Source organism: Sturnus vulgaris, chromosome 31 (assembly GCF_052056855.1).
Source record: "Sturnus vulgaris isolate bStuVul1 chromosome 31, bStuVul1.hap1, whole genome shotgun sequence".
NCBI classification, from domain to species: Eukaryota; Metazoa; Chordata; class Aves; order Passeriformes; family Sturnidae; genus Sturnus; species Sturnus vulgaris.
In genome coordinates this window covers 331,854-348,193 of record NC_142273.1, presented here as the reverse complement: position 1 = coordinate 348,193, position 16,340 = coordinate 331,854, and the positions used below count along the sequence as shown (strand labels likewise).

General features: G+C 59.4%; 1 protein-coding gene across 1 annotated transcript in view; it reads left to right on the top strand.

Moving 5' to 3' along the window:
* LOC148220707 (Fc receptor-like protein 3) overlaps positions 1-16,340 on the top strand; it is a 125,625-nt gene that overhangs the window by 91,588 nt on the left and 17,697 nt on the right. The window contains exon 6 of the mRNA XM_088180985.1: positions 13,898-14,067. Within this exon, the coding sequence (XP_088037111.1) occupies positions 13,898-14,067 (170 nt within the window). The remainder of the gene's footprint in view (positions 1-13,897; positions 14,068-16,340) is intronic.

The window sequence follows — 16,340 nt, the reverse complement described above, 5'->3', positions numbered from 1 at the left end:
GTTCCCAGGTGTAGGGGGCTCAGGGCATGTGGGGAGCCAAGGATGGGTGTCCAGGACAGTGGGGTTCCAGGGGAATTGGGGTGCCCTGTCCTTGGGGATTTCTGTCTCAGAAGTGGCACGTCCTGGGCACCTCTGTCTTGGGGGGCCCTGAGCATTCCTGCTGTCCCCAGTGGGGCCCTGGGAGCTCTGGGGTGCCCAAAGTTAAGGGGACTCCTACTACAACCTTGCCTTGATGATGGGAAATCCCAGGATACATTTGCTTGAAACACCTGATGCCCAATTGAATGAGACAAAATTATGCCTCCATAAAATAAAGACAAAAATAATTTCCCTTACCATTTTTTTCCCAATCAAAAATGAACTCAGCAAAAATCAATCTGACAAGGTATAAAATGATCTGATGTATAGAATCCTTTAAATCATTGCTCTCCCAAGAAGTTGCTCACAATACAAACACAAACAAATCACAAAGGAATGTGACTTTTTGGTTCCCTTTGGGAGCCCATTAATGCATCCCACAGCAGCGTATGGTCATAGATAACATAGAGTGTGGAATGTCCTTGAGTGTCCAACAGCTCCATGGGATTGTTCCCTGCCTGCTGGGCACCAACCTAGCCCATAAGAAAGGTTATTGTAGGGTCGTAGTCAGGAACTCTTCTCATTTTTCTCATTCCCACTCTCAAACTTGATTTACTTCCCATGGATTCTGCTCCCAAGCAGGGAGGAACTCTGTCCATCCTTGGAGCAGGGCACAGCAATCTGTGGCAATGCCCGTGTGTCCCTCAGGGTCTGATTCCCTGGGAAATCCACTGCAGCCTGCCCTCAATTCCCCTGCCTGGGCACTCCCTGCTCCTGCTGTGACACCCCTGTGCCCCAGAGCCACGGGTGGAGCCCCTGCTCGATATTTCCACACTTTTCCCTCTCTTCTGCTGTCCACATCCAGAACACAAACATTCTTTCTGGCAGGTTCCAGAGGGCTGCAGGTTTTGTTCAAGGAGGAGGGTCCCGGTCAGGTCGTTGAGCAGATCCTTGTGGCATTTGCAGCAGTTCTGGGGCTCTCTCAGTGCCTTGGGCACAGGCACCAAATGATCAATTGCTGCATTTCCGCACTGGTTCCCTCGCAGCTGCCCCTGCCGGCGGGGTTTCCAGCCAGCCCTGCTCTGAAAACCATCAAAGGCCCTCGCAGAGCCACTGCTTGGGCTCACCCTGGGTTTTGTGCTTCTTGCAGAGCTGAGCAAACCACAGCCACACTTTTTTCCCCCGCAAATTCTCACCTTTGCAGCAGCTCAAAAGCTGCGAGAATCAAAGCCAATTGGGCAGGGGGAGCCTCAGGCCCTGGCTGCCAGCTGGGGCTGGCCAGAGCAGGGCTGGCCAATGCCCATCCCTGTGCAGTGGCCAAGGTGAGAAGCTCCACAAAACCTTGCTGCCAACCAAAAAAACTTCTTGTGGGCAGAGCTGGGGGCATCTGATCCCCTAAATGTGTCCAGTGCTGCTACAGTAGCCCAAAATCCCTGGGAGAGGCATCAGAGCCGAGTGTTTGTGCACAGGGATGGCTTAGCAGCACAACTGAACTTCAGGACCCCCGGCCCAAATTCCAACAGCTCGTTAAGAGTCTGCTCCACCTCCCTCTCCTGGGGCTGCTGTATCGGGACCAGCAGTGGCCCAGGAAGAGCAGCAGCTCCAAACGAGCTGTGGAGCCCCTGAGGAGCCCTGGCACTGTCAGCAAGGAGCACCTGCTTTCCTCAGCATCCCCGGGGAATTCAGCATTCCCAAAGCTGCTGTGCCAGGGCTGGAGGAGGAAAAGGCAGGGAAAGGCTGAGGGTTTTCAGGAGTTGTGCTGGAAAGGCCCGAGAGGTGCTGTTGTGGAGCTGAGAGCTGCCTGGGGTTGGGTGGTGCCTTCCTTGCGTTGGGGATCAGGGAGAGCGGTGGCGGGTGTTGCGCAGGGTGTGTGCCTGGCCCCGGGACACTGCTCCGCTGCCCCTGGGCACTGGGATCCAAGCTGCTGCCTTGGTCTCTTCTGCCCGGGCGCTGCCGGTGCTGGTGCCGGGAGCGATTGGTGCAAAGCGTGAGTTTGCAAAAGGAGCGATTTCCCCTGGTCCCTCCCGCCCGAGGCCGCCATGGCCCCTGAGGGGTTCGAGCGGCACCGGGGCGCCCCCTGCTGGCCAGGATTGCTCCCTGCAGCGCCCCCTGCTGGCCGGGATTGCTCCCTGCTGCGCCTCCTGCTGGCTCTGGCCAGAACTGCACCAAAGATGAACAAACTGCCCTGAGGGGGTTGGAAATTTCTGTTCTCGTGTTGCTGTTTGCTCTGTTCTGTTTTATAAATTTCCTAGCAATGAACTGTTATTCATTTTCATACATTTTTTGCCTGAAAGCCCCATCATTTTCACAGTTATAACAATTTGGAGGGACAGGTTCCCTTTTCCATTCCAGGAAGATTCCTGCTTTCCTTGGCAGATGTTTCTCTTTTAAACCAAGAGAGTTTCCCACTCCTGGGTCCCCAGTGTTGATGTGGCAGACCCTCCATGAAAAGACAGGCTCAGACACTTAGCCACCTAATGCTCTGCTTTTTATGCCCTTAGGCCACCAAGGTCCCTCTCCCAAGGTGGGAGTCCTGGTCCCTCAGTCACTCAGGAGCTGAGTTTCGCAGACCATCACACTGTCCCTAGAGCACCATGGCTGACAGACTGATTGAAACACAGGGCCCTGTGTCACCAACAGCAATCATTGACCCAGCCCTGCCACACACAGGTGTTCCAAAATGTCTCGAGATATCCAACTTTTTCTGTCCCTGACACCCCACCCTGTGCCGTGGCCTAATCCCCATTGCCCTGGAAAAGGGGGAGGCTCTGGGACACCCCCAGGGCCTTTGTGACATCATGGTGTAGGGAATAGGGCACAGGAGGGGTTTGAGACAGGGCAGAAGGGAATCCAGAGCACTGGTTTTTAGTGGCAGACTAAAATTGGAGAATCCCATTCCTAAAGCGCGACAGAGCTGAACAAAGAAACACCATCTCTGCCAGTTGAACCAAAAAGCTGCATTTCAGTGCATATAAATGGGCAATGAGTCCTCTGTTCTCCGGGCACGAGAAGGACTGATGAGGAGCCGTGGGTGTACTGGGAGTGCTGAGAGGGGCATTGCAGAGGGACTGGGAGTACAGGGGTACTGGGAAAGAGAATGGGAACCACCTGGATCTACTGGGAGCAATGGAGAGGCATTGGGAGGGGAAATAGGGAGCCCTTGGGGGTGTTGGGAGCACTGTGGGAAGATAATGGAGAAGTGTTGGAGGGTTCTGGGAGCATTTAGATGTGGAATGGGAAGACACTGGTGGCAGTGGAAAGGGGATGGAGAAGACCTTTGGGTTTCAGGGGACATGGGGAGCTCTGGGTGCCCAGTGCAACCTCACACGTGCCCCCTCACTTGTCAGACTTGCCCGTGAATGTTGGGCACCTATGGGAGCAGTGGGAGGGACACACACAGGTGGTTGCCCATGGGTGAGGTCCCCCAGTGCCCCCCAGTACCCAGTCATGCCCCGAGTGTCACAGCACATTCCCAGAGATGTCCCCGCATTCCTGTGGTCGCCCATGGGTGGCTGCCAGCTCTGCGTAGGTCACCTGGGGATCCTGGAGTGTGGTGGCACAGGGGGACACTGCGAGAGACACTGGCTGTGGCATCTGGGCACGGGGACACCCATGGGTGACGTGTCCCTGTGCGTGTGTCCCAGCCCGGACTAAACCCCCGTCTGCTTGGTGATCACAACGTGGGTGTACAGCACCTCCCCCTCCTCTGGGGGGGCCGGGGGCTCCGGGGGAGCCCTGAGGGAATCAAGGGGATGTGTGGGGGGGATGGGAGGTCTTGGGGGTTGGGGTGAAGGGAGAGAATGTAGCTTAAGCCTCCCACTCACCTTTCCTGCTGCTTCCTGGCAGCTGCAAATGAAAGAGGGGAGAGGTAACTGCGGGTCCCCAGGGCTCTGACCCCTCTCTGGAATCCTCAAACCCCACTGCACCCATAATTCTTCCCAGGACCCCTGAGCATCCCTGATGCACCCCAGAACCCCTGAACCACCCCATTGCTCTGAATCTCCTGAGCCTCCAGAAGCTCAAGCCTGGCAGGGAGGAGCAACCTCCAAATTCCTGCAAGATCTCTGAAAAACCCCCAAAATCCCTACAAGTCCCTTCAACACCACCCCAAACTCTCCAGGACTCTGAGCAAAGGTCCTGAGCGCTCAGCACTGCCCAAGTCAGGGGTTGTGGGTTCCTCCACATCACCCCCACATTTAGGTGACCTCCCAGGCCCTCAGGGCTCCCATTGTCTCCACTGTCACCCACACGTTTTTCCACCGGTGCCAGCCCACAGCTCCAGCCACGAGCAGGACCAGGAACAGGAGGGACCCACCAAGGCCTGCGGCCACTGCTGGGGACAGAAGGGACGCATCAGGGTCACCTGTCACTGCAGGACTCCTGCAGTCCCACTGACGTGGTCTGACCCTACCTGTTTTCCGGTGCTGTCCATTGATTTCCTGTGGCGTCACCTCCAGGGCCAGCTCTGGGCTGAGGGCCCGGAACACGCGGTGCCCGTCCTGTCCCAGCTGGTTGGTGGCCACGCACTGGTAGGTGCCCGAATGTCCCACATCGACGGCCCCAAGCTCCAGGAGGGGACCCCGGGCTACCACGTGCCCGTGGTGCAGCCAGGTGAAGGTGACAGGGGCTGAGCCCAACTGCACCGAGCAGCGCAGGGTCACGGGGTCACCTGGGCGCACCTGGAGTGTCGGGGGACCGGGGGTGATGGTGGCATTGGCCACGGGCACTGCGGGGACACAGACAGGGCTGAGGCCGGGGGGAGGCGCTGGCACCCGGCATAGGGGGATGAGGGAGTCTGCATGGTGGCACCTGGAGACAGAGGGTCTCCTTCACCCAGGACAGTGACCCCGTGGTGCTGGGGGTCATCATGTGGTGTGGGATGAGGGCATGTGATGGGTGAGGGGTGGGGGATGAGAATGGGATGAGGGTGAGGTGAGGGTGGGATGAGGGATGCTGTGTCCAAGGGCAGGGATGGACGTCACCTGGTGGGGGGCACGGAATGGCGTGGGTGGGATGTGATGGGTGCCATGAGGCACATCAACGGGGTCGTCACCCCAATGCCAAGGGTATCAGTGCCCTGGGAGGGTCATGCTCAGCAGGGTGAATGTGACCTGATGTTCATTGGAGGATATGACCACTGAGCTTAGGGATGCAGGGCTTGGATGTCCTGGGTGGGGATCCCTGGACCCTGACGGTCCCAGTTGCCCTGGTCTGTGACATCCAATGGTGGGGGCTGTGAGCTGGCCTGGGGTGGGGCTGGTATGGGGGGATGTGGCGGAATGGGAACGTGTGGAGTTGGGGATGCTGTGGATGGGGTCACTCTCAACCCAAGGGTCCCGCTCACCCAGGACAGGGATCAATGCAGGGCTCTTGGCCACGCTGTCACCATCACTGACCCAGCACTGGTAGTGGCTCTTCCACACAGCCCCCCCCTCGGAGCGCACCTCGCAGCTGTAATTCCCCGAGTGGGAGACCCCCACGGCGGGCACCAGGAGCTGCGGGGACCCCTGCGGGCCCCCCACCAACTGCCCGTGCCGGTAGAAGCGGTACAGGAGGGGGGCTGGGGGCCGCAGGGGGCTGGGGGTGCTGAAGCAGCTGAGATTGAGGGGGGACCCCTCGGGGAGCTCGGGGGGACCCTCCAGCACCAGCATTGGGAAGAGCTCAGGGAAGGAGACAGGGCGGGGGACGTGACCCCGAGTCCGCTGTGGGGCTCTGGGGGTGCTGAGGTGTGCGGTGTGGGGGTGCTCACCGTGCACTGTCACTGTCACCGGCTCTGACTCATCCCACAGTTACGGTCGGGAGCTCCTCTGGACACCGCAGCGGTAGCGGCCGCTGTGCTGCTGCTGCAGAGTGCTCAGGGACAGCTCGGTCCCACGGTGCTGCCACCACATTTGCTGCTCCCCATCGAGGTAAAAGCGCACTACAGGGACTGGCTCCTTCTGCCTGAGCCGGCAGCGCAGTGTCACCGTGTCCCCCTCCAGCAGGGCCCTCGCCGGCACCTGCAGCACTGGGGTGGCTGTGGGACAGGAGGGTCTCGATGGCCACAGAAGGAATCAGGGGTCCCACATTGTAACAGGGTGGTCTCGTCACACTGGGATGCAGTGGTGTGCACAGGGGATGCTCCAGCGATGCTCTGGGATGTCCCCAGAGCAGGAGACAGGCTCTGGTCACACGAGAGGCGTGACCCATGAAGCTGAGCTCACCCAGAGCGCTCGGGGTCCCCGCAGGTGCCAGGATGGGGGAACAAAGATCTCTCACCATTTACAACGTGCACGGGGGGGCTGTGCCCTGAGACAGGTCTGTCACACGTGTAGGTGCCACTCTCGGTGACATTGACGTGGTCGTGCCCCTGCAGTCCCCAGAGCTGCCCGTCCTTGTACCAGGTGGTGTCACCGGCGGTCCCCGAGCCCTGGCAGGTCAGTGTCACCCGGTCCCACAGCACCGCCGGCCTCCAGGGGGGCTCCACCAGGAGCTGGGTGCTCTGGGCACCTGCAGGTGACAAGAGACACCAGCCTGGCAGGGCCACCACGGGGCGGGGGACAGCGGGGCAGGGACATGGCATCCCCCGAGGACTCACCAGCGAGGCCGAGGGTCTGGGCTGGAAGGGAGAAGGGACAGGGCTGGCAGCTGGCTGGGGTTGTCCCAGCAGGGACAGCAGCACCCGTGAAACCAGGTGTGGTGTCTGTCCCCAAACTGTCCCCACAGGAACGCTGGTGTAGCACGGAGGGTTTGAGCACAGGGACAACTCGGTCACCCTGGGCTGTGGCAGGACATGGAGACATTGTGGACACCCCATGTGTCCACAGGTCACCTCCACCAGCCCTTCAGCACCTGTCCCCACGGCCACATCCCCATGGCGCTGTGCCCGTGACCCCATTCCCATGGCACCTGTCCCCATGGCCCATCTGCATGGGACGTGGCCCTTGTCCCTGGCCCTGCATCCCTGTCTCCCTGTCCCTGTCCCCACAGCTGCCCCAGCCCCAAGGTTCCTTTTGCCACATCCTTTTTCCCACACCTGTATCCCACTGTTCCCATCTCCACATCGCAGTTCCCCTCTTCCTGTCCCCCTCTTCCTGTCTCCAGGGCCACCCCACGACTCTGCTCACACTGGGGTCCATGCCCATGCCCTGGCTCTGCTGGCCTTGGGGACCTCAGGGGACCCCGCAGCCCCCCTGTGCCCCCTCCCCACCGCTCTCTGCCTCACCGGGGCCCATCCCCGGGCCGTCAGGCCCGTGCCCGGGGCACTCACCCCACAGGAGCAGCACCACCTTCCCGGCCATCCCGCTGTCCCCGGCCATGGGCACTGGCTGTCACTCGCTGCTGTGGCCACCTGTCCCCTGGCTGGCGGCTCTTCCCATGAAGGGACAGGAAGCGAGGTCACGTCTCGTCCTCATGTGTAGGTGGCCCTTGGTGGGGGCAGGGTGTGGACAGGATGGGGGCTGGGTGAGGACCTTGTGACACATGGGGGTGATGGTGGGACTTGGTGGTGACAGGATGTTGCCAGAATTTGGAGGCTGAGCCATTGCAGGGGGTCAAGGATGGGTGTGCAGGAGACTGCAGTGCCATGGATGGAATAACGTGGGAATGGGGGTCCCAAGGGTTGGGTGTTTTCAGACTCAGGGATGAGGGTCCCAGAACAACGTGGCCGCCAGGGATTTGTGATCATGGGATGGATCCCAGCGATGAGGGTGCCAGGGGAATGGGGGTCCTGGGGGAATCAAGGTCCCCAGTGGAGTGGGGGGTCCCAGGGGCTGGAACAAATAGGTTGAGGGTCCTTGGGAATGGAGATCCTGGGGAATGGCAGTACTGGGATGGGGGTCACAGCAAAGTGGGGGACATTTCTCCATTCCTGTCCCAGGGAAGGGGAGACACAAAGAACGAATGTCTCATGGATGGAATCCCAGGGGAATGAGGGTGCCAGGGATGGGCAGTGACTGGGCAGCCCCGTGGGTCACAGCTCCTTCCCTGGCTGCCTCAGATTTTGGGGTGACCCAGGGCCCAGTCCTGCCCCCCTGGGGTGCTCGTTTCCTGAGCAGGCATCACATGGGAGTCCTGGGTAGGTCTGCTTCTCTGACCTCCCCTGCCCTTGACATTTTCCTCTCTTTATTTCTCTGTTTTCCTCATTTTCCTCAATTTTGTGCCATGCCCTCTCATCCCCAGTTCCTGGCTCAGAAATCCTGGAGAGCACATGGGCAGGAAATGAGTGGGAGGGCCCCAGGGAAGGAGAAAAGGGGGTGGGGGGTCTCTATGGAGGGGTATCAGCGGAGCTGACTGGGGAGAGGGATGGACATGGGCTGGTGTCAGTCAGGGAGGGCACAGACACCCCAAAAACACCCAAAGCCACCCCCACACCCAAAAGCCCTGCAGGGCCTCAGTGCTGGCAACCAGGAGATGGATGAGACCCTGCACATGAAACACTTGAGAAGCTCTTGGGGGGCTTCCCCCTCTCTCTCCTGCTCCCCACAATCCCCCCACGGGGTTTCTGTCCTGAGGGGTTGGGACACTTTGGTTTATTGGGTTTTGGGAGAAATCCTGTTCCACACTTCTCCATTTCCCTCATCCCCTGCAGGATCTGAGCTGGCAAGAGCAGCTCGGGAATGGAGCCCCAGGCAGGAAGGAGCTCCCAAACTGCTCCTCCTTGAAGCCAGTGGCCATCCAAGTGTGGGGCCCAGCCATGGCCCAGCCCCACTGCACAGGGATGGGCATTGGCCAGCCCTGCTCTGGCCAGCCCCAGCTGGCAGCCAGGACCTGAGGCTCCCCCCGCCCCCTTGGCTTTGATTCTCGCAGCTCTCGAGCTGCTGCAAAGGTGACAATTCTGGGGGGGAAAAGGCGTGGCTGTGGTTTGCTCAGCTCTGCAAGAAGCACAAAACCCAGAGTGAGCCCAAGCAGTGGCTCTGCGAGGGCCTTTGATGGTTTTCAGAGCAGGGCTGGCTGGAAACCCCCCTGCAGGGGCAGCTGCGAGGGAACCAGTGCGGAAATGCAGCAATTGATCATTTGGTCCCTGTGCCCAAGGCACTGAGAGAGCCCCAGAACTGCTGCAAATGCCACAAGGATCTGCTCAACGACCTGACCAGGACACTCCTCCTTGAACTATACCTGCAGCTCTCTGGAACCTGCCAGAAAGAATGTTTGTGTTCTGGATGTGGACAGCAGAAGAGAGGGAAAAGTGTGGAAATATCGAGCAGGGGCTCCACCCGTGGCTCTGGGGCACAGGGGTGTCACAGCAGGAGCAGGGAGTGCCCAGGCAGGGGAATTGAGGGCAGGCTGCAGTGGATTTCCCAGGGAATCAGACCCTGAGGGACACACGGGCATTGCCACAGATTGCTGTGGAACCAAATGAAGCCTGGAGTTTCCCATCAGCAGGACAAGGTCATAACAGGCGTCTCCTTAAGTCTGGGCATCCCAGAGGTCCCAGGCCCCCTCTGGGAAAAGCAGGAATGCTCATGGCCCCCCAGGACAGAGGTGCCCAGGATGTGTCACCTCTGGGACAGGAATCCCCAAGGACATGGCACCCCCAGATCAAGGACCCCCCTGGGACAAGACCCTGGGGCAAGAACCATCCTAGAGGAGCCCTTTTTCCGCAGGGCTGGACCCCTCTTGATGTGCTCCCCAGGACAGAATCCACCTCCTAGCCTCAGCATAAACGTCCTCTTCCTTCTGCTGCAGGGCAGACAAAGTGAAAATCTTGGGGGGATGAGGCCAGAGAGCCCCATCCCCCACAACTCCTTAATCTCTTCTCAGCCATCCCAGGGAAAACCGGAGCAGAAAACAGGTGGGGATCCCAGGAAGGGGAAAAGGAGGCTGGGGCATGCAAGCAGAGACTGGGGGGCTGTGAGGGTTGGGGCTCTCTGGCTGTGTTCCCCCAATATATTAATTTTCTCTTTCCTGAGCAGAAGGAAGAGGCCGTTTATGCTGAGGCCAGGTCATGGACTCTGTCCTGGGAGGGCACATCCAGAGAGGGATCCTGCCCTGACAGAAAAGGGCTCCTCTGGGGTGGATGCCTGGGTCTTGTCCCAGGGTCTTGTCCCAGGGAGGTCCTAGTTCTGGGGGTGGCAGCTGCTCTTGCAGGCTCAGATCCTGCATGGAAGGAGCAAGAATGGAGAAGTCTGGAATCCCCCAGAGCCACCATCCCCAAGGACAGGATCTCTTCCTTCTGCTGCACGAGAGAGAAAATGAAAGTGTTGGGGGACAAAGCTGGACACCCCCATCCCCCAGAGCCCCCAACCCCTCCCTGTAGACCCCCTACTCCCTTTTGTCCCAGCCTGGGGTTTCCCCAACCCATTTCCTGCTGAGGTGCCCTCCAAGATCATCAAGTCACGAACTGGAGGGTTGTGAAATTGAGGAACTAAAAGAAGGAAATTCAATTGAAGACAGGAAATTCAATTGAAGACAGGAAGAAGCCCCTGAGTGGTGGGAGGGGCACCTGGGTGGTAAGGAGGCACAGACCCAGAGACCCATGGAATCCACCGTTGGGGTTTAGGTGACCCCCCAAACCAGGGGCACCCCGGGAGACAGCACTGGGCTTGGGTCACCCCAAACTCTGAGGCATCCAGGGAAGGAACTGTGACCCACGGGCCTGCCCAGCAACTGCCCATCCCTGGCACTTCCATTCCCCTGGCACTCCAATCAAGGGACCCCCTTCATTATGTCCTTTCTCCCTGGGACCCCATCCCAGGACTGCCATTTCCCAGGATCTCCATGGCCCAGGACCCCCCGTTCCCAAGGAACCCTGTCCCCAAAATTCCAGCCCCTACAACCCCCCTTCCTGCAGAACCTTGATTATCCCAGGACCCTCCATTTCACTGGGGCCCCCTCATTCTCCCAGCACCATCATCCCTCGGACCCCCATCCATGACCCCAAATCCCTGGAGCCCAAATTCCCCTGGAACTCTGATCCCTGAGTCTCCCTGGCCCTGGTGACTCCCCCTCCTCAGGACCCCCATTCCCCTAGACACCCATTCCTGGCTCCCCACTCCCTCTGAGCCCTCCACTCCCGAGAACTCCATCTCCCACCTTGTGCCACCCAGCCTTGTCCCCATTCTGCCCACAGCCTGTCCCCATCTTGTGGCCACCCTGCCCCCACCAAGGGCCACCGACACAATGAGATGAGACCTGACCTCGCTTCCTTCCCCTTCATGAGAGGAGCCGCCAGCCAGGGGACAGGTGGCCACAGCAGCGAGTGACAGCCAGTGCCCATGGCCGGGGACAGCGGGATGGCCGGGAAGGTGGCGCTGCTCCTGTGGGGTGAGTGCCCCGGGCACGGGCCTGACGGCCCGGGGATGGGCCCCGGTGAGGCAGAGAGCGGTGGGGAGGGGGCACAGGGGGGCTGCGGGGTCCCCTGAGGTCCCCAAGGCCAGCAGAGCCAATCTATGAGGTGACCGGGGTAATGGGGTGGCCCTGGGGACAGGAGAGGGGGGCAAGAACGTGGAGACAATAATGGTGGGACAGGGATTTAGGGAGGCATTATGGGGCTGATGGACATGACCTGTGCCAGCAGGACGTGCCCATGGCATCCCCAATTCCAGGCTGTCCACACTGCCCCCGTGTCCTGCTGGAGCATGGGGTGTGTTATGAATGGTTTTCTTTTTTTCCAATTAAACAAACAACAAAGATTAAAAGTAACAACAAATTTTTAATAGTAACAATTATAAATGAATACAATCAGAAGTATTAAAGGTGATTACAAAAATTATTGAAACTAAATACCATCCAAGTAAAGTATTACAATTGTATAATTTGGGATGGATAAAATTTGAGAGTAAGTGTTTTAGTATAATTGAGGTTCGTATAAAGCATAAGCAAAACCGACCGGGGGTACGGGGAGGGGCCTGCCCTTCCTCTCGTACCAAAGCATTTGGGCTAACAATCCCACTTATATACTATAGGCTACAAAAGTTTCTAGGAAGCTCCTCCTAGTTTCTATTCCTAAAATTTACGTAACTATACTGCACGGCGCATGCTCTACTAATGGGTTAGGGGGTCTCTTATCCTTTTGAGGGTCTTATTTCCGGTGAAGGCTCATCATCTTCCTCAGTGACCGAGGTGTGACCTGCAGGTAGCGCAGGCGCTCTGTGTGACTGAGCAGATGTTTTCCATAACATGACTTTAATTAAGTCCCATGCTTGGGATCATTCCATTTTTGACAGCTTCAAGGTTGAAGCTGTATTTCTAGATGCCGCTTATCAGACCTCCGTCCTTCGACTATTCTTATCTGACTTTCTTCTAACCTCCTTCTTCGACTCCCAACATCTGGGAGATGTCTTTTATCCTGTCTCACCCATCTCCCCCCCGTCACTCGGTAACAATAGTCTTTTATTGATCTAAATACAATTTTGTTAATATAGTTACAATTTAATTAGCACGAATCACATTTATCACAGGGTGCATTCAGCGTCCCTGTCCTTGAGGGACCCATGCCACACAAGCACAGTTTGGGGACAGACACCAAACTCTGTGTCCCCATGCGCCTGTCCCCACATTGCTATCCCCAGCCAGCCCTGTCCCTTCTCCCTTCCAGCCCAGACCCTCGGCCTCGCTGGTGAGTCCTCGGGGGATGCCATGTCCCTGCCCCGCTCTCCCCAGCCCCGTGGTGGCCTTGCCAGGCTGGTGTCCCCTGTCACCCGCAGGCGCTCAGAGCCCCCAGATCCTCGTGGAGCCCCCCTGGAGGCCGGCGGTGCTGTGGGACCGGGTGACACTGACCTGCCAGGGCTCGGGGACCACCGGTGACACCACCTGGTACAAGGGCTGGTGGCTCTGGTGGCAAAAGGGACCCAAACGCTTTATTGTCAACGAGAGTGGCACCTACACGTGTGGCAGACCCGGCAGTGGGCTCAGCCTCCCCGTGAGGGTGTTAAATGGTGAGGGGGGATGTGTGCCCTGGCACCCTTGGGGTCCCCGACAGCTCTGGGTGGGCTCCTTTCCTGGGTCACACCCCCCATGTGCTGAGAGCCTGTCCCCTGCTCACCGGGACATCCCAGAGCATCCCAGTGCACTGAGACCCCCTCAATGCAAGGGGGGACCCCTGGTGCCTCCCAAGGCCTTTGGGAACCCCCAGACTCCCCAGATGTGACAGGTCCTTCCTGTCCCACAGAGCGTCTTGTGCTGCAGCTGCCGGCACGGGCGCTGCTGGAGGGGGACACGGTGACACTGCGCTGCCGGGGCTGGCACGATGGCACAGTCACTGGAGTACGATTTTACCATGGGGACAGGGATCTGGGGAGGACCCTCTGCGGGACCCAGCTGTCCCTGTCCCCCCTGCAGCTGCACCACAGTGGCCGCTACCGCTGTGGGGGCTGGGTGAACTCTGGGCCATCACCGTGCTGGGAGAAGTCAGCCCCAGTGACAGTGACAGTACATGGTGAATGTGGGAATGGGGACGGGAAACCCCCAAATCCTCCCAGCTTTCACGCACCAGTGCCTGGGTCCCTCAGCCTTCCTTTCATCCCTCCCTGGCTCACCCAGACCTTCCCATGTCCGTCTCGGGTCCCTCCATCTCTGTCCGGGTCCCTCTCCAGGTTCCCCCATCCCTACCTGGCATCCTATACCCCTCCCGAATTCCCAGCTCCATCCTCTGCTCTCCCTTCCCTACCCAGCTTGCTTCCACCCCTCCCTGCTTCCCTCCAGTCCCTCCCTGGGCTCCTCCCGCCCCTCTCTGAGCCACCCCACATCCCCCCCGGCTCTCCTCTGTCCTAGCTCGTGTCCCTCATCCCTGCCTGCCTCAACTCCACCCGTCCCTGGGTTCACTTCTCCCTCAATGGGGTCCACTCCCCATATGTTTCACCCCTCCCATGTCCCCAGTCCCTCCTGTGTCCTCTCGCAGGGGTCCCGCCCTCGGGGGTGTCGCTGTCGGTGCAGCCCCCCGGGGCACAGGTGGCACTGGGGGACTGCCTGGTGCTGAGCTGTGCGGTGGCCATGGGGACAGGTCCCCTGTTCTTCTCATGGCACCGGGGGGGTTCGGGGACACCACTGGGCACTGGCTCCAACGTGGAGGTGTGGCACGTTGGGGACAATGACAGTGGCCACTACCAGTGGAGACAACATCGCCAAGAGTGTCCCCCTGAATGTCACCATCCTGGGTGAGCAGGACCCTCGGGCTGGGCGTGACCTCATCCACAGCATTCACATCCCACCCATCCCACCCTTATTCCCCCCTCGGGTCCTCTCCCCTAGTGGGTGCCAGCCCCTCCCCCGGCCTCAGCCCTGTCTGTGTCCCCGCAGTGCCCGTGGCCAATGCCACCATCACCCCCGGTCCCCCGGCACTCCAGGTGCGCCCAGGTGACCCCGTGACCCTGCGCTGCTCGGTGCAGGTGGGCTCAGCCCCTGTCACCTTCACCTGGCTGCACGATGGGCACGAGGTGGCCCGGGGTCCCCTCCTGGAGCTTGGGGCCGTCGATGTGGGACATTCGGGCACCTACCAGTGCGTGGCCACCAACCAGCTGGGACAGGACGGGCACCGCGTGTTCCGGGCACTCAGCCCAGAGCTGGCCCTGGAGGTGACACCACAGGGAACCACTGGACAGCACCGGAACACAGGTGGGGTCACACGGGTCCTAATTGGGTCTGAGACCCTCGGATCATTGATGACCCAGGTTCACCCCTCGCTCTGTCCCTGCCAGTGACACAAACGGAACAGGGCACAGGAAGGGAACTCCTGAGGTCACTGGGATTGGTAAAAAACCTCTGGGGTGACCCCAGTGACCCCAGTCTGTCCCCCTCTATTTCCTGCAGTGGTTGCAGTGGTTCTTGGGTCCTTGTTGTTCCTGGTCCTGTTCATGGGCATCATTGTGGCCTTTCACTGGTGGATCCACATGCGTGGGTGACAATGGGGGACATGGGTCCTGGAGAGTGGTGGGAAGGCGCTCAGAGAAGGGGGGGTTGGCACCCACAGCCCCTCACTTGGGAGGGGCTGAGCTCCCAGTGACCTTGGCTGAGGGCCCTGGGGTGTGTGGGGAGGTGCTGAAGGGTCGTACAGGGATGTTGGGGGTCCTATCAGGGCTTTTTGGGGAATTCAGAGAGTGCCCTTCCCTGCCAGGCTTGGGGTTCTGGGAGTTCAGGATGTTGGGGAAGTGGTGTGGTTCAGGGATTCTGAGGTGACCTGAAGGGAATTGAGGTTCTGGTGGCAGTTCAGGATTCCTGAGGGCGGATGGGGAATCAAAGTCACCCCTCCAGTTTTCCTTTGCAGCTGCCAGGAAGCACCAGCAAAGGTGAGTGCAGGCTCCAACCATGATTTGGGTTTTCCCCAAACTCCCAGGGTCTCCCATTCCCTTCCACACACCCCCTTGTTCCCACAGGGCCCCCCTGCTGAAGGATCCTCAGGCGACCTACATGGAGCTGCAGGGGCCACATGGGCAACCATGGGATCCCAGTGACATCTATGACAATCTACAACAAAAGTTGTGACACTCTGGGAAGCCAGAGGCACTGGGTGACACGGGGTGCTCCCTCCATGGCTCCTGTGGTTGCCCGTCCTTCCAAGGGAGGTGGTCATGAGTCAGGAGGAGGCTACACAGGGCACCCTGTGCTCCCCATTTCCTCTCCCAGTACCCCCAGGGGCTCCCCCATCCCCTTGCCCGTACCTGCAGGGACTCCCCACCCCCCATCCGAGCGCTCCAAGTACCCTCAGTGACTTCCCCATTCTCTGGCCACAGTGCTCGCAGTACACCCAGGGGTTCCCCATCCCCCCTCCCACACCCCCTGTCCCATCCCGCTCTCAAAGGGGGAGTCGCGAGGATTCTTTCTGATCGATTTCTCAGATGAAAATGAAGCACAAATGCTGCAATATCATATCTGAGAAGTGTTTATTGATAAAGGAGGGGAAGTGTTCTCACCAACGGGCACAGATGAGAGAGCAGAGAGGGAAAAAGCGAGACAGAGAGAGAAACAGAAGACAGGGACAGTGTTACTGCAAGAACCCCAGGTGCTCTGTTGGCATCAGCTCGGCAGGTGCAGTGTGAGTGTTGAAATCCACAGCGAGCCCACGTGGCTTTTGTGAGTGCCTGGGTGCGATTTCCAAGCGGTGGCACCTGCGTGTCTGTGGTTTGGCCAACGATGGCCATGGGCTGGTGATGCAGCACTGGTGGCCATGGGCCAGTGATGCAGCACTGGTGGCCATGGGCCGGTGATGCAGCACTGGTGGCTATGGGCTGGTGATGCAGCACGGGTGACCATGAGCTGGTGATGCAGCACGGGTGGCCATGGGCTGGTGATGCAGCACGGGTGGCCATGAGCTGGTGATGCAGCACGGGTGGCCATGGGCTGGTGAT